The sequence below is a fragment of the Mixophyes fleayi genome, chromosome 2, assembly GCF_038048845.1.
Source record: "Mixophyes fleayi isolate aMixFle1 chromosome 2, aMixFle1.hap1, whole genome shotgun sequence".
NCBI classification, from domain to species: Eukaryota; Metazoa; Chordata; class Amphibia; order Anura; family Limnodynastidae; genus Mixophyes; species Mixophyes fleayi.
In genome coordinates this window covers 248484757-248503910 of record NC_134403.1, presented here as the reverse complement: position 1 = coordinate 248503910, position 19154 = coordinate 248484757, and the positions used below count along the sequence as shown (strand labels likewise).

The following is a 19154-nucleotide window of genomic DNA, read 5'->3' as shown; positions in this document are numbered from 1 at the left end:
GCTGTTCATAATGTGTCATCTCCAACAGAATCCCAGTGGTCTGTGGGAAGGCTGGACACACCAGCTGTGGGAAGTGACCTGAATTTGGATAATAGGTGTTCCAAATCTGGCAATGTTGAATCTTCTTTCTCAGAGCTCACCACTGAAAACTCTGATCACGGTTCCAATAGGGAGCAGAAATTTCAAAAGGCTTTACAGATATCAACATCTTTTGATTGTTTGGCAGTTAATGATGAAGATCACTATTCCAGTTATGAGGTCTCTAAAGGGAAAAATGTCCAGCTGCAGTTGCCATTTGCCTTTCCAGAGAAGCTGGAAGATGAAGAGGAGGAGTCTCTCCCATGTTGGGCGGAGAGTATACTAAAGGATTACCTGTCGCCAGACCACTGTAATCCAGGTTCACTACTTCATTCTTCATCTGGAGACTCACACAATTTAGAGATTTTTAAAAAAGGAGATAAACACCATCAGTATCTAAGCCCCCTTTATCATAGCATATTAGCAAAGGATACAATACAAGAAGAGACATTTGAAAAAGGGTCTCAAGGAAACATCAGTGCATTTTCTAGAGAAGATATTTCCCTTAATACAAACTCCTGTCCTGAAATACAAAAACAAAACAATGATAATGAAGTTCAGCAGAATCTGTGTCAAATATATAAGGAAACAGAAGATAAGGAAGCAACTAGATACCACATACCTCTCTCTTCCACCATCACTTCAACAGATGTGGCACAAAAAAGAATCATTGAAAACTTGAATCCTCTCCTTGTTCAGAAGCTTCCTCAGGAAGGAGCAGAAATTAATACATCCATATTTAAATGTCCAGAGCCCTTATGCTTTTCCACAAAATATTCTGTAGAGAAAGAGACTTCCCAATATGAAACCTCCCTACACCACAGAAACGCTACACAAGATGAGCTTAAAAAGAAGGCTACACAATTGCAGGCGTCTTTGGTCCTCCAGGACCCCTTTCAAAATAAAACACAAGATGTGAACGCTTGCTCCAGAATTCTTGGGCAGGAGGCAACACAGATTGTGTCTGAAAACCATGCAGACAAAGATTTCTCTAACCCACAGACATCTCCAAGTACAACCAAAATCAAATACCAAGTTATTATTACCATGTCTAAAGAGGAAAAAAATCAGTTGCCAGGACTGGTACAAGAGTTGGTGAAAGGGGAGGAACTTGTAGGACTAGATCTGACGCTGTCACCTTCATTGGAATCTCAGGCATGTGGCTACAATGGGGCGGGTCCAGCAGAGGTGACAGCTCAGGCACTCTCAGAAACAGTGGAGCAGATTGAAAAGAATACAGCACAAGAGGAGGAGATCCTAACGAAGAGGAGGGGAAGCCAGACCTGTGAGGGGGAACAATTGAACAGGTGAGGAGTAGGTGGGGGCACAGCTGGAAAATAGAGGGAGTAAAAAATTAGCAAGATCGTAGCATAAGAAATATATGTTATTAACATTGAAAGCAAAAAATGTGTAATCTGAAGGGCAGGTTATCAGAATGAGCTGAAAATGTAAAGAATATTTGATTACTCAAGTCCAAGAAATAGATAGAAGGAGTAGAGACCAATGACATACAAATGTAGAAGTGTGAGAGAACTGAGAGACTCATTCTGAACAGGAGAGAGTAAAAGAAATCTTACACTTAAATCCTTTCATATGTCAATAGATTTGTATATGTCAAATAAATTATATATCTTAATTGGAGAGTGAGCTATCTGCATATATGATAGTGGCATCTGGTGTATATATGTTTTTACAGTTTAATGTGTTCAAAGCAGTTGTGTGTACACATACTTACATATTGTATAGTGTGATAGCTTGTGATTTTTCCTTCTCCCTTCTCCCTATACACGCAGGGCTTGGCTGCTGTGACTGGACTCTGTATTCTGTCTGTCATATATCAGAAATACAAAGTTCATGATGGGGAGGGGTAGAGGAAAGCACTGTAGGTTAGCTGTATTACAGGAGTGGCCCCGTGTTTCCCTTTGTTGCATTCCCAGTGATTTGTTATTTATTGTACAAAACCAGAGACATAAGAAGGTAAGTGAGACTGTAGTTAGAAGCCATGTACTGTATGTGTGTTTGTTGAAATATTTTCTATGTGAATAATATTTGAAATGGTATCAGATGACAGATCGTTATTAAGCAAAAGATGAAGGCTATGACTGTATACACCAAAAATGTGCACCGAGAATACTGTGCCACAATAATGTGTCACATGTTGATAGAGGAAGCATTGTGTGGGGAGTACGCTGCTTAACACTGGCTTAATCTGACAATCACTATCAATATACATGTCTGGATACGCAATATGGTAATCTCTCTAGACAGAATATATGGAAAATTGAGCATTTTATGGAAGTTATATACATACATATAAATAAATATATATATATATATATATATATATATATATATATATATATATATACATATATATATATAAATACATATATATATATATATATTTATATATATATATATATATATATATATGTACATATATGTATATATATTATATATACACACATATATATATACATATATAGATATATATGTACATATATATATATATGTACATATATATCTATATATGTGTGTATATATATATATATATATATATATATATATGTATATATGTACATATATATATATATATGTATTTATATATATATATATATATATGTATATATATATATATATATATTGTGTATATATATATATATATATATATATATATATATATATTTATTTATTTATATGTATGTATATATACATATATATATATATATATATATATATATATATATATATATATAAATATATAGTGGCGGTATGGAAAATGTAGTGGGAATGTTAGTGAATGGCATTTTATAGTATCTCATTGAAGGCAGTAGTAGGAGTGGCTGTATGGCATGCCACCATAGACACCCCCACTTTGGCCACTTTTTGTGTATATATATATATATATATATTTTTATATATATATATATATATATATATATATATATATATATATATATATATTTATTTATTTGAGTGCCATATGCATGCAACATTTTCACACTACAAGGCCAGGACAATCATCTGTCTAGCTCCCACAAATCACCAGTAGATATGACAACTATAATAGTGCTTAGAAACACAAAATTCCACTGTGAGAAAAAGTTTCATTTATTTTCTCACACCACACACTCTCAAACTAAATTGAAAACATTAAAAAATTGTATTATTTATAGGCAATGGCAAAGCGACATGTGTTTGAAAACCTCACACAAATTATATATACTAAAGGAAAAAGCTGCAGAACATAAAACTGCAGAATGTGTGTATTAATACCTATTAAAATATAAATAGATACAATCTAGATGATCATGCCTAGGGCTAAATTTACTAAACGGCAGGTTTGAAAAAGTGGAGATGTTGCCTATAGCAACCAATCAGATTCTAACTATAATTTTGTAGAATGTACTAAATAAATGACAGCTAGATTGGTTGCTATAGGCAACAGTCCACATTATCAAAACTGCGGTTTAGTAAATATGCCCTCTGCTCTCTGTATTAGGAGGAAGTACTGAGTAGAAGGTTGTAATTATTTTTTTTAGTTCTCTTTTTAAAACATTGCTCAACAATTGTTTACATACTTATAGAGATGAGTGAGGTTAAGGCAAAAAAGGACATTTTGCATAGGTACCAAGTTTCATCAGTACAATAGTCAGTTTCACTTTTGCTTTGCTGTTCCACAAAATGCAGTTCTGCGCTATATTTGTAAATTAGCATTTTGCAGAATTTCAAGTGTATGAAAAGACTGGAACAATGATGATCAGTTCATTCTGATGTGTTGTGGGGTTGGGGTAGAAATGGAAACATATAAGCCCAAAATTCAGCCGGTGAAAGTGCATTATTGTTCAACCAAATACAGAATGAGGCGAATATTTCATGGAACAGTAAAATTAAAAGTTTTTTCATCTCTTCCCACCTCCTTTATTGGATTTTTTTCCATTTAATATAATAGGAACAGCCTGTCTCTGTCATTAAACAACTATAGATCCCAGTGCCTGCAGAGATGAATCAGTGCCTTTACAGAGACAAATCTCTGAAAGTTCTAACCTGAATGAGTCCTTATAAAGTATATGGTCAATAGCTTAGCTAAAGGCCCATAGACCCCGCTAAAAAATAAGAACTGTGCCTCCCTGACATCTTCCCACCATTAATTTCACCTACCAAAGAGAAACAACCAAATGTCATACCTAACTTGTTCAGAGATGTCTTGCTTCTTCTGCCTGAATTTCTGGGACTGGGGGCTCTCTTTAATCTTTTCTGACTTATCCCTTATATGTGTCTTTTGTCTCACGTCTCACAGCCCCCTCATGACTGACCTTCGTGACGTTTGTCCCTATTGTATATCTCCCTATAGTTTCTTGGGTGTCCCTTTGCCATTCATGTATTTTCCATGTCGGCTCCATTTCCTCCATGCTTCTTCCATGACTAACAAGGCGCCAGCATCCCTGTTTAGTAGATATCACTGTGTCCTCTGAATAGTGAGTGCTCATTTTCAAATAAAATCTATTTTTTTTACTTAGGCTTTGGGGTTAAGGGTTGGATTTTTGCTAATATTTTCTTCAACTAGAGGGTTAGGGGTGGTTAGAATGAGGGCTTAGTATTTATTCATGTCATTTTTATTTACACAATACTTAATTTTCTCATGAAACATTTAGCGAAATTCCACATAAATTGAAAATTTCATATTCCATGTAAGTATGGGTTTAATAGAGTAAATAAAGTCCATGCAGAAAAAAAAATAGTAGAGTAAATTCCAGGTGGAACAAAAGTGATTGGGGGGATTCTGCATACAACACTTAATTCCAAATTTTGCCAGAGAAACGTGAAATTCCAAACCTAAATGTGGCATGAGTCAATTATTTAGTGGAACAGTTTTGCTCATCATGGTTGACTGTTTCATGAACTGGCTGCAACCCAGTGGCGCAAGCAGGGGGGGTTTCTGAGTCTCCAGAACCCCCCTCCCTGCGCTAACTCAGTGCCCACCATAGCGGCACTGTCCTATACAGCAGCCGCGGCGCTGTCAGAGAAGCATCGGACGCTTCTTTGGCAGCGCCGCGGCTGCTGTATAGGACAGCGCTGCCGAAACGGAGCTCTCTCTCGTGGTTAGGGTTTTTTTGGTCAAAAATTAGAAAATTTTCCTGAATTTTTTTGAAATATAGATTGGGAGAATAATATCAAACTAAATTTGAGCAAGTTGAACAAGTTTAACCATATTTGAGCTGGTTCCATTATGTTCGAGCCTGTTCAACCATGTTCCCGTCAATTCACACCACTCAGAGACAGTTCTCTATTACAGCTTTCAGCCGGATCAAGCTGAGGTTTAAAAACTATATTAGGTTAGTATAATAAACTAATTGTTCACTTACACTGTTATGAACAGATCCCCCACACATTGCATACAAACAATTTGTTTTTAGTTTTATCTTCAGAAATCATCCTAGTTACTGGCACCCTGGACTTTTGGTTTCTTTGTACTACACATACAGCAATATGTCTTGAATTCACAGGCATTGTTGATATTTAAGGATTGGGCTGGAAAGTTGTAAGTTAGACCTCGTACTCACTATTCACTGTTATTAGAATAACAGAGTAATGTAAATGAGCCTTACAATAGAACCCTCTTTCAAACACCGTCTGTCACTATGAGTTAAGTCACAGACCTTCTGCTGCTACGAATTATTGCTGGTTCACAGGAGACGAGAGTCTAATGGGTGTCTTCTAATGCTGGTTAGTTGTGTAGACTGAAGACTAATACATACATAGTCAGAAATAGTCCAGAAGCAGTGGTGAAACTACCATTAGTGCGGCAGGTGCTGTGCTCCGGGACCCATGGAGATTATGGGGTCCACTGCATGGCAGATGTAGAGGTCGGGGACCCTGGTTCCCTCCTCACTGCCTTCATGCACTGGGGTCCACAGCTTGCTAGTTCCACCTCTCGCCAGAGGTCAGGACAGGCAACACTGGTAAAAATTGTCAAAAAAGCCAGAGGCATGGTCACAGACAGACAGGAAACAACTCAGATCTGTAAAGACTGAAAGCTAAACACATCGGACAAATGATCCAATTTATGAAGTACACTGGATGTTCAACGCAAAACACCTTGGTTTTCCAGTAGTTACACCCACCACATATCAAGGGACACACCTACTCTCACCTCTCAGGAGATGCCTTCACAAAGCAGGTTTGCAGGGAAAAACTCAAGCATCGCACTGTGCAAAAGTGTAAATGTGACATCCAGGTGCCCCACCTCCTTCCTGCTAAGGAAAGAAGCAGCGGGTGGTGAGGACACTATTACTGATGCAGGAGAGGTGATGCCCCCAGAGTTAGCATTGGTCCGGTGTGCATCAAAGTTCAGCCTCTTTCCACTTTCATTATGTCATTTTGTATTTTTTTTTTATACATTGAGCACTAGAAATTTGCTGCTTTGTAGTTGCGCAAATAAAAGGCGTAAAATGCATACCATTAAAATATAAGATGAGACTCAGTCCTGCCAGCTCAGAGTTGGTGCAAAATTCAAGTGGCGTTTTTGCACTGTTCTCTGTAAAAATAGGTGCACCAATTCACTTAGCAATGTACTTAGCAAGGAGCACCTTCATTCCGCACAACTCTTCCATCAGCTGGTGAAAACTGCTGCTTCCCCACAACTATGCAATCAGGCAAAGCAAACCCATGCGGTGTGGCGGAAATTAAGGTGCGCCTGCACAATTTAAAGCACACACCAGCACCAAGGAGGATTTTGCATATTTTTATGTTTACTTTTGAAACTTTCATTTCACAATGTCTCAGTTTACATGTTTTTACATAATTTCCATCTAGGGAAAAATAGGAAATTAATTAAAAAAAACTATATTAAAAGAAAGTACAAAGTTTTAACAAAAGCTAAAAAAACAGAAATTGACCAGTTACAGTTGCACACAACCTTAAATAATAAATGATTTATTTTAGTGGATGAGAACCATTCAGCTGTTGTGTATTCAGTGCTGAATTACTGTCATTACAGGGGCCTCTGCAGAGACGGCGGGGATCTCCTTATTTTTTCCCCTTTGACTCCCCCTTTTTTTTCTCTTCAGATTACTCACACCTCTGCCCTAGTCACATTCCTGATGTGTATGCAAAACATAAACGTACTTTCATTTGTGACAAACCCAAACAGGTTCCTATTTATTGACCTGCCCAGACCTGTAAATTCTGATAAGCAAGAATCTCTCCTTCAATTGTGAGCACTTGTCAGAAAAGCTCTCTGTATATTTTATTAGAAAATATAGTACCTCTTACTACCCCTACTACCGCTAAAGTACGTTTATTACTATAACGTTTAATTACAAAATAAGATAAAAATGTTATTTCCAGAACACATTGAGATTTAGTTGTACTTGGTTGGAATGTTTTTTTTTTTCAATCTATTTAATGCTAATACTATGTTGTTCTCAGAGGGGAAAACAGTCATTTAGACAAAATAGAGGGAAGTGCAGAATCATGAATTAATCAAAATTTAAAATAATGTATATGGAGCACAAAATCCCAAAGCAGAAAACTGAAGAAAGAATTGTGATGTAATGTCAATATCCACAGAGCAAAGGGCCCTTGAGGTTAGTAGTAATTTCAGATGCTATGAAGGTAAGCAAGCAGAATAATCAAATAGTGGGAAAAGTAAGTAGTAGTGGTTGTATAGGAAGAGGTATTGTTTTGCTTTAGTTATGCCTAGTGTGTTTTTTCCAGAAGACATACAGAGCTTTTAGCAGCAGCTAAAATCCACTGTCACTGGTAAAACCTCTACCTACGTATTCTGTACCCAGTTCTGGAGGCTTTTTCTCCAAAGACATTAATAAAATAAAGAGAATTCTGAGAAAATTTCCTACTATAGAAAGGGTGATAGATCCATGGAATTGGGTTCCAGCAGTTGCTATATGGACTCATACAGTAAAATAATTGTGGGACATATGGGACAAACATATTACTGTTGTTAAAACTTGAACTAAACCAACCACCCCTCAAAAAACAAGCTCACCGATCTCAAATTGCAAACACACAGAAAAATGGGCAAAGTAGATGGTTCTCTGCTGTCATATTCTGTTCTATATTTCTATTTTATTGCTACAAAATACAAATGAGTTAATATTTACCTGCATGGTAGTTTTTTCTTTTTTCTTTTTCACCAATTTCATATTTTTCCCCCAGATTCCAAAGCTCAGCAGTGGATGAGGAGCTCCCCTTCCCCAAATTTGGCTCCGAACAGGTGGCTGAATATTACAGACTTGATTCCTCTAAGATGGAAAAACATGATAGCCTGCAAAAATATTATAACAACTTGCCAAAAAGAGCTCAGACTAGGATAGATGAATTACAAAGCTCTTATGAGGCATCAAAATTGTCTAACAAGAAGGATAAAGATTCTGCACGAATCAAGAAACTGTCACAAAGTCATGAATCTCCCAATGATGGTCATGTAAAAGGTCTACAAAAAGTGTTTGAAAATATTAGCTCAAGAGAAGAGGTCAGCCAACATGGGACGACAGCCAAATCCAAGCAGTATGGATCTCTCAGTGACAAAAATTGCCCAGTACCTCAAGACGTGTCAGTCGTTCCGGGAGTTCATAGCCCAGTTTACTCTCAAGTCTATAATCCCTTAAAAAAAGATCACCTAAAGAAGAAAAGTGAACATGCAACAGTGTCAGTCATTGACAGCTCTACAAAATTGTACCCTTCTCTAATATTACAGAGCCATTCAGATACTAATATGAAGAGTGCAAAAACAAAGGATAGTTCTAGTAACGAAATTGCAGAGAATAAAACCAACCACCGACATGCAATACCCCCTCTTCAAGATTTGAAGCTACCTCCTAGGACACCCACACCACCCCCTCAAAGAACTAAGAATAATTTTTCATTTTGTCTGGGATCACCAAAAGGATGGAAACATGAGCGGGTTATAGATCACTCACCAAAAGTCTTTTTTGGACAGCGGTTTAAGAATCAAAGTGACACTATTTCACCAATGCGATCTCCAACATTAAACAATTTTTCCTTTACAGGTGGCAGTGTCTCTAATACTATGCCATATTTAGAAATTCGGCAAAAACTAAGGAACACTGAAAGAAAGAGCTATATAATTTCACCAGGAGAGATAAACAAAATAAATAGTATAATGAACTCACCGGAGGAGAACAAAGCCCAATTTAAAACATCATTCCATCTGAATGTGCATCATGATGTAGGCCATGCTGTCAGTGCAAAAGAGACATTACACAGAAGCGGCTCTGAGAGGGGGGCAGCTATCATAAAAAACGAAATTCAAGGAGAATATGAAACACATGAGGATTCAGGACAAACAAATGAATTGAAAAACAAATTTAGTGCTTTAGGAACTGCAGAAAGAAAGCTAAAAGAAGCCCCATACAATACGTGCAATAAAGAGTCAGTCAACTTTAAACCAGGAGACCAAGAGGATTATGCAGAAGAAACCATAAACTCAAATAAAAGTCATGGCATACCTCCTACAATAACCCAAAGGAAAAGATCATCCAATTATTCACGTGATGTCAACGTTACCCTCAAAATGCACACCCCACGGAGAGAGGAACTAAAAGAAACAAAAGACAGCAATAATCAAAATGTTGGTGGCATACTTAAAAAAGATACAGCAGAAAACACTTGGGATGTTGGCACATTAAACAAGAGTAGAAATGATGCAGATGCAGAACTGAGCACAGATGGTGTAATAAAAAGGAAAAACAACTCTACCATAAACTTTCATAGAGTAGTTAATCATGATTCTGTGCAATTAAGTAAAGGAACAGATAAAGATAAAACTGGACATTATGATACATCAACCATCGAACAACAAGATGTGAAAGAGACTATATCAAAGAAAGAATTATTTCCAAAACACAAAGCTGAAGAACGAAAGCCTACACAAGAGATTCTCACACATACTGAGCTTGGCATTAAAAGTAAATCAAAACCAAATATTGTTTTATCTATATCTCAGGAAAATCAATCTACTAAAAGGAAAAAGCAAGCGAAAGCCATAATTAATCAAGCTATAGTAGAGCAAATTGCTGATGTGTCAGATAAAATTGTAAATGCAAAAGATCAGGAAAGAGACATAATGGTTCAATTGGATAATAAGGTGGAGAAGAACACAAATGTGGCAGGTATAGCTGTGAATGACATCAATGTTGTGCCCATAAACAAAGAGGTAGTTGAACATGTGATAGATCAGCCAGAAATAGAAGTGATCAAAAAACAATCTGGACATATGTACAAAAGTGTATATTCAAAAAACCTAGACAAGATTGGACAAGAGATAGCTCTATCGGCAGCCTCAACTAAAGATTGCAATATCCTGCCAGATAACAAAGTCAAAGACTTAATGGACCAAGATCAAAATGCCATAGTCTCTGTGACAACAAAGGATAGACTAATGGAAAATTCAAGTGATCTGGTAGTTGAAATTTCAAAAGATGAACCTACAATAGATATTATTAAAAATCAGATTGGAGATTTCAAGAGAACAACTGTAGATAATCTGAAAGAAGAGTCTACTAACCTGTTTGCTAAAGGTGAATATATGTATGAACAAAATACAAATTCCAATGATTTGTTCTTAAGAAAGACCATGTACCAAAAAATGCATATGGATCCCAATTTAATTGTCAAATTTGAAGATCAGATGGACCAAGATCAGACAATTATAGTCAATGTGGAAAATTCCAGTGATCTACCTGATGAAAATTCAATAGTAAACATAAAGAGAGTAAACATATTCAAAGATCAGACTGAAGAAGTAGATAAAAAAACAGTAGTTATGAAGGACCAGACTGGACAAGAGATCATTGTATTATTAGACTCTTTTATAGAGTCCAGTGACCAACCAGTAAATAATCTGAAAGAGGAGTCTGCTAGTTTGTTGTCTGAAGGTGAATATATATATGAACAAAACAAAAATATTAAGGATTTGTTCTTGAAAGAGGCTTCGTGCCAAAGAATGTGTTTGGATCCTAATTTGATTGTTAAAGTTGAACATCTGATGGACCAAGATCAAACATTTCTAGAAAAGGAAGAAGCAAAGTATGAACCAGTGGAAGATTCCAATGATCTGTCTGGTGAAAAATCAGCAGTAAAATTAAAGATAGTAAACATAACTGAAGATCAGACTGCAGAACTGAATAAAAAACCTGTGGCTATGAAGGACCATAATGAAGAGATAGTTGTGTTGGTAGACTCTTTTATAGAGTCCAGTAACCAACCAGTTAATAGTTTGAAAGAAGCACATGCTCCCTTGTTGACTGAAGTTGAACATATGTATGAGCAAAATATACATTTCGATGACTTGTTCTTCAGAAAGTCCATGCACCAAAAAATGCATGTGGATCCTAATTTGATTGGCAAAGTTGAAGCTCTGATTAATCAAGATAAAAAAATTGTAGTCAATTTGGAAGCAAAAGATGAGACAGTGAAAAATTCCAGTGATCTGCCTGATGAAAATTCAGCAGTAAAATTAAAGAAAGTAAACATAACTGAAGAGTTGAATAAAAAACCTGCAGTTATTAAGGACCAGCCTGGACAAGAGATAGATGTGTTGCAAGACTCTTTTATAGAGACCAGCAACCAACTGTTTAATAGTCTGAAAGAAGCTCCTGCTCACTTATTGGCTGAAGTTGAACATATCTATGAACAAACTATAAATTCCAATGATTTGCTCTTCAGAAAGTCCATGCACCAAAAAATGCATATGGATCCTAATTTGATTGACAAAGTTGAAGCTCTGATTGATCAAGATCAAAAAATTGTAGTCAATTTGGAAACAAAAGATGAGACAGTGAAAAATTCCAGTGATCTGCCTTATGAAAATTCAGCAGTAAAATTAAAGAAAGTAAACATAACTGAAGAATTGAATAAAAAACCTGCAGTTATTAAGCACCAGCCTGGACAAGAGATAGTTGTGGAAGCTCTGATGGATCAAGATCAGGTATATGTAGTGAATTTGGAAGCAAAAGGAGAGCCAGTGGATTTGCCTGATGAAAATTTAACAGTAAACATTAAGACAGAAAGCATTATTGAAGACCGAACAAAAGAAGAAGAGCAAAAAACTGTAAATATGAAGTCTTGGCAAGAGATACCTGTTGATTTGTTTATAGATTACAGTGACCAATCACTTAGCAATGTAAAAGAAAATGACACTTACATGTTGGACAAAGTTGAAGATTTGGACCAACCAAGCATGTATTCCCATCATCTGCTAGATACATGTGCAATTTACCAAACAGAAGATACATCCACAGTACAATATGGTGATGCCATTGTGGATGAAACTGTAGATATAAAAGATTTTGGAACCATAAAAGAAAACTCAACAGAAAATGCAAAGGTTGTTGACAATGGTGTAGACATGTCAATAAATGTTATTAATCAGATTGTAAATAATATTATCATGGATAAGCGAGATGTGATTGCAGAGGACTACATTTTAGATACAATAAATCATTGTGGACATACATTTCAACAGTCTGATGATATGATACCTATGGCTTCAACAAAAAGTTTATTTGATGAAGGTGCTGTCATTAGTGACCAAGATAAAGGTGTTATAATAAAACTACCTGAAAATGAGTTTGTGGATCAAGCTGGTGAAAAGGTCCTTGAGAAAGCTGGAGATGGGACAAGCATCACACCTCCAGCAATAGAAAAGTTGGCAGTAGATTATTTTAAATTTACATCTGAGCATAAGTTGGAACACATTATGGAAGGAGCTGGTTATGTGATTGTGGATAAAGCTGTAGAACCAGCCAGCTTTGTGATAATGAAGGATATGTTAACAGATAATGGTAGTGATCAGACAAATGAAGATCAGGAAGACCATGCTATTTATGAGAATGAGCGTAATGGTAATATAAATAAAATTATTTCCACCACAAATATGTTTAAAGAACTAGTAGGAGATATAATCATAAACCAAGCTGGAAAAGTGGACTTAATGAAAAACAACAATGTGATCACAGAACAAACTGAAGAAGTGACGCATGACATAAAAGAAGTATTTCATACTATTGATATTATGGTGTCTGCAAATGACCAGCCAGATGAAATTAGCAAATCTAAGTTATCGGAAGACACAGTAAATCATGTTGTAGATATGGTGAACCAATCTGAAAATATGATAGATGTTGTTTACTCAAAAGAAGATCAGGCAGAAAATGAAAATGATAAGTCACATGTTGTAACTGTGCACAGTATTGAGACGCAGAACACATTTAATTTGCCACTCAAAAAAACAATTTACACCCAGGAATGTGAAGGTGAAAAAAATATTAAAATATCAGATTATATAATGCCTGTGGCGCCTTTAGAAAAATTAAGAGGAGATATTTTAGGAAACACATTTTCAAAGGAAGATACCAGAACTCACACTGCTGATGAAAGACATGAATCAAGCTCAATTTCAGCTCACCTACTTCAAGATAAACAAAGATTACTAGAAGAACCTATAGACTTTTTATATTACAAGTTTTCTAATATGGAAGAAGGCAACAATGAATTTGATATGAAAGAAAATGTTACACATGATGCAGAAGAGGAAGAAACAGAGTCTTCAGAAAACATGGAGATCTGGGTGAACAAATTGCGACAGTTGGACACCCCTGAATTTATGAAGTATCAAAGAGAACCCCGTCAGCCTCGCTCCTCTCCATTACACATGTATGCCACATTGCCCCCCATAAAAGAGGATCAAGGTTCTCCAAAAGCTAGTCACTCTGATTTGAAGTGGCATATGCAAGAACAAAAGGAGGAACTAGATATGGATGCCCTTCCCAGTCAAAGTGACTCAGAATTAGAAGCTAAAGTGATAGAACAGACTGAAACAACAGCACAGACAGAAAAAAAATACTCATGGGAAAGAAGCACCGAAAGGACTTTAAATAGGTCATCCCCACTGGAACTAATGAGGAAGCACTCTGGCGATGAGGCTTCCAGGAGTGATAGCTACAAGGCCTTAATCACACAAAATCTTAGTCAGCGACAAAGTTCTATCATTGGTTCCCTACTGCTTTCTGACAGATTAGATAAAAAGACAGAGGCATCTGAAGGAAAATCCTACTCCAGACTTGAAAGCAGCTTACTTCTCAGCAGTTACATGAAACCCAAAAAAGATAAAATACAAGAGATGCCAGAAGAAACAGAAACACCTTCACAGAAAGTGTCATCTACAGATGACACTAGTGCAAACTCAGCAAACAGCACTTTAAGCAATACATTAGAAGATTTTCAACCAGAGAACAACAGTGATTTTTCCCAACCACAAGATGGTCATGTAACAAACTCAGATTCTACTGAGCTTCTATCTAAGCTAGACACACCAGTGGCCTCTCCTTTAAAGGTCTTCCCGGATGTTTGGGTGAGATGTACTCCAAATTCTGTGACTTGTTTATTATTGATATTTACTGATAATTGAGCAGTTGTCAGTTAAAATATATTGCATCTATGATTTACTAATTTATCAGATATTTTACTAGTATCTTCATTTTAGTATGTATATATATTTATAATTTTAGCAGTATCTAATATATTTATTTACCAAGAAGTGAATGGTAATGGAAAATCATTGTTTTTTCAGCATCACCCAGGAAAGAGTCATGGGAAGTTAAACCCAAGACCAGGAAAGGTAAAATATGAATAGCAGACTTACCAATGATTATACAATGATATATTGACAGATTACTATATGGCTGCTCTGGAGCTTTAACACTGGGAACCTGGCTCTAAGGATTTGCCAAATCCTAGCCCAATTCAGACTCAGTGAAAGAGATGAGCAATATCTTAAAAACTATTCAACTGATGTCGCATATGGCTGTCACATTTTGCATATTTTGGTGGCAACCCAACCTCAATCACACCACACTGAATGAAATGACTGTCATCATTCCAGCTCTAGTTATAGACTATTAATTCCCTGAAATACTAATTTACGAATACAGTGCAGTATAGAATTCTGGGCAATGTGAAGCAAAAGCGGAACTCAAAGATTTTGTTATCGAAACTTTGCACCGCTGCATCTTATAACTAATTTTGCTCATTCTTTCACCACAATTTTGCTCATCATTTCTCAGTGGTAAAATGATTATAAGTTGACAATAAATAATGTAAGGCATTTGCTGTATATTCCATGGAACTTAAGGTGATGTTCTCCTTGTTTATTGCAAAGTACAGTTTGAGTATTGTAATACATTTTTTATAATTATTGTTATTTTTTTTTTTAAATCCATTATTTTTATTGGAATTTTTCAAGGTACAAACATACCAAACAACAAAAAAGAAAAAACAAAACAAAAACAATCGCATACAAATCAGAATTAAATGACGCAATTTACAAGACTTCAGTAAAGCATAATAACAGTATATGTGCTATACTCATTAGGATCATACATCGTAAATGCTCATACATAGGTATGTTACACATGCAGGGTTCACCATATGGACTCAGATATTTATTATAAGAACTGCGGGAGCCATACACTTACAAGTACTCGGAGCATCTGAACTAGATGACACAGGATAGAATGGAGACTCTAACCATCTGTACCATATACTCTCAAATTTCTTCAGAGCCTGTCTGCTAGTATAGACAAATCTCTCGTGCCTTATGGTGGTATTAACCAGTGCCTTCCAATTTTTAACCGTGGGACTCGTCGGGGCCAACCACAGCCTCGCTATACAGACCTTAGCCACCATCAATAACTGTGAAATGTACATTTTTGTCAGTTTATTAACTTTACCCTTCAAACGGAGCCCAAAGAGACAAGTGGCCGGTGAACGAAGAGGCACTTCAATTCCAGTAACCCGGATACATCGCCTAACCCTGCGCCAGAAGATTCGTATACATGGACACTCCCATAGAAGGTGCCAAAAGTTAGCATTTACCGAATTGCATTTCGGGCAGTTAGGGGTAACATCCGGACTAAATTTTGCCAGTCTAATAGGCGTAAAGTAAGCCCTGTGTAGGATAAACACCTGTATTTGTTGAAATTTTAATGACGAAGTATAACCTTTAGTACTGTCTGTAACCATTCCCCACTCCTTGTCTGATAAAGAGCCAATATCTATTTCCCACTGATTCCTCAAACCATCCAAATCATCTGCAGTGGATTCATACAAAAGACATGAGTACATCTGAGAGATTAGACCCCTATGACCCAGGGCCTGTAGTTGTTTCCTCAGTGGAACCACACCAATCCCCAGTGTCTTCCCCTTAAATTGTGTGTTTAGGGCGTGTCGTAATTGAAGGTAAGAATAAAACATTGTTCTGGGTACAGAGAATACCCCAACCAACTGTTCAAAGGATTTAAGTACATTTGTGTCATAAAGTTGACCTACCGCCACCAAACCCAACCGAGACCACTGCCTGGCCCCCTCCACTGTATTCAACTCCTCAAATTTCTTTGCCCCCCCAGATAGGAGTACATGGATCAATGTCAGTCTGTTTCATTATTTTATTACTGATTGTCCAAATCTTGACTGCCTGGATCAGGAGCGGAGGAGCCCGCATGCCAAGCCGCCCTGCCAGCAGTGACTGTAAGGGAGTGTGATTAGAATTAAATTGGTGTACCAACACCCAATGTAGATCATGGTAATCAGGGTCCGAAACCAATGCCTTAAGGTGGACCAACTGAGATGCAACATAGTATAGTTTCAAGTTAGGAAGTGCAAGTCCACCAGAAGATCTGGATCTGTACAGCGAGCTAAGCTTGACCTTAGCCCTTCCCCCTCCCAATTATTGTTATTTTAATTGAACTTTAAAACTCAACTTGTCTGGAGTGGATATTGGAGAATTATATTTCAGTGATCAAGCAGGACAAAAGTAGGAACCTATGGCTTGAGCCCAGCTCAGGTATATATGGTTAGCAAACCTAGTTTAGTAAAGACGCATATTACATAGCATTAACTTGCTTTTCTCCACTAACAGATCATTCTATTTTCGGAGCCTGGTTTCAGAGGTCAGAGTCATGAGATCTACAGCGATGTGGGTTACAAAAGTCACTGGGAGTTGCAGGGATCGATTTCTGTCCGCATTATTCGAGGAGGGTAAGTGTAAGCAGAAAGGCATTGAAGGTGGATAATGTAAGGGAGTTTAACACTATTTATGACCTCCACCCCAGGCCCCATAGCTGCCACACCCCCTGCATCCATGTAGTTCCTCCCTTGCTCATTGGTAAGCACAGATAGCTAAAATCCTCCTTGTAGGCCAGACATACTGATTGAAATGTTACTGTTTGCTCTTTGTCACTCCTTTTCAGTTACATTGCAGCATGCTCTAACATTTACTGTTAGTATATAATTATATACATATACACAAAGAAGACAGCAGACAAATGTTTAGCAAAAATTAGAGTTGTGCGCTGACCCTTGTTTTTAGGTTTCGAAACCAGTGTTGGTTCTAACCCAACTTCGTGTTTTGGCTTTGCTACTGATTTTGTCAGACAAACATTAAAGGTTTTGGTTTTGGATCTGAATTTAATTGAAAATTGTGAAAAAAATGGTAAAATAATGTCATTTTGAGCTGTTTTTGCTCCTATATTACGATTTATAGCATTAACATTCATTTCCAGTCATTTCTAATCTATTTTCTAATGATCCTTTCAGAACAGTCCCAATTTTCACCAATGTTGGCCAAATCTGCAGCGAGCTGTCTTAATGAAGGATTTTGTAACTTTAAACTTTGCCATCATTGCATTTGCTTTCTCTGATTCAATTGAAAAAATAATACACTGAATAGTGTTTATATCTCCCTTCCATTGCACCCAAACCCTCTTCACATGTTCAGACTTACTATTACTGTAATTGAATAAATAAATAACCACAGGGACACCAATGTAAATTTGGCCCACAGTTTTTATTTAAACAAAACCGGTGGTGGAGAGAACAATGTGAGTCAGCTAACAACTAATAGCAAAACCAGACAGTGGAAGTTAACAATGCTATTACACCACTGGTCCCAGGATATAATACTTTATGATATTGCGGCTTCCTAGTAACTGTCATAAGCTTTTAGAAATAGCAGGAGAGGTCTTCACCTATAGCAGCCGCCTTTCTTCTAGATTTAGACGCATTCACAGGTACTCGGATGCCCCCAGGACTTAACTCAATGTAGTAAAAGCTTATGAGCAGGAATCTGTAGCATGGATATAGGAGAAATGGGGCCAAGAGTACGGCACCCATGTCCACTCAAGAGGCAACAATAATTTAATTACAGCTGCGCTCCCCAGCTGCCTGTCACTAGCCAGGACGCAGAAGCAGTGTGAGGCATTCCGGTTGCCATGGCGTCAGAGCAGGGGACGGCTGGCAAATGTTAGCCCAGGGGTCAAGACTCAACTCAACAGCGCATTAGGAACATTTTAAAGGGAAAAAAATGCAAGCGGGCCAGTGACCCAGCCCAAGCACCAACTTGGGGCCTCAGATGCCCCCCCTGTGTCAGAGTGAGTACTCCCCTTCTTGGAGACTGCCTCTGCTGCAAGTCTCGGGCAATCCCCGTTACCCTGGAGTTGGGAGCTTACCACGGGGCAATGATTTTTCCACCCTCCCTCCAACATAAATGTTTACGAGTCCCCTAGTTTAATTCAAAAGCACAGCATTACGGCACAGAGCATATAAGGCTGCTATTAAATTGACCTTAGTCTCTCTTGATCTGTGTGTGTATCTACATTAGGAAATTTAGACCGTAAGCTCCAATGGGGAAGGGACTGATGTGCGTTTTGTATACAGCACTGCGGAATTAGTGGCGCTATATAAACTGCTGCTGTTGATGATATAAGGAAAACAAGATAGGAAAGCCCTGCTCTTCGCTACCAATGAAGGGCTCTGGCAATGCATCGTATGTCTAATCTTTGAATTTATTTATTATGACTGTAGGCCACCTTCGTCTTTGTCCAAAATGTCTAACTGCCAGTTTGGTTAATGTCAGCCGTTTTCCCCGGCTGCTAGCCGGGACGCAGTGTCAGTATGAGACGTTTCTGTTGCCCAGGCATCACAGTGAGTACACCCCTTCTTGGGGTTTGCTTGTGCTGCAAGTCTCGGGCAGTCCC

At 37.4% G+C, this 19154-nt stretch overlaps 1 protein-coding gene across 1 annotated transcript in view; it reads left to right on the top strand.

The window, feature by feature from the left end:
• Window positions 1-1125: 1125 nt before the first annotated feature.
• CRYBG2 (crystallin beta-gamma domain containing 2) overlaps window positions 1126-19154 on the top strand; it is a 61606-nt gene continuing 43577 nt past the window's right edge. Inside the window, exons 1-4 of the mRNA XM_075197767.1 lie at window positions 1126-1385; window positions 8257-14473; window positions 14693-14740; window positions 17039-17157. Of these exons, the coding sequence (XP_075053868.1) occupies window positions 1126-1385; window positions 8257-14473; window positions 14693-14740; window positions 17039-17157 (6644 nt within the window). The remainder of the gene's footprint in view (window positions 1386-8256; window positions 14474-14692; window positions 14741-17038; window positions 17158-19154) is intronic.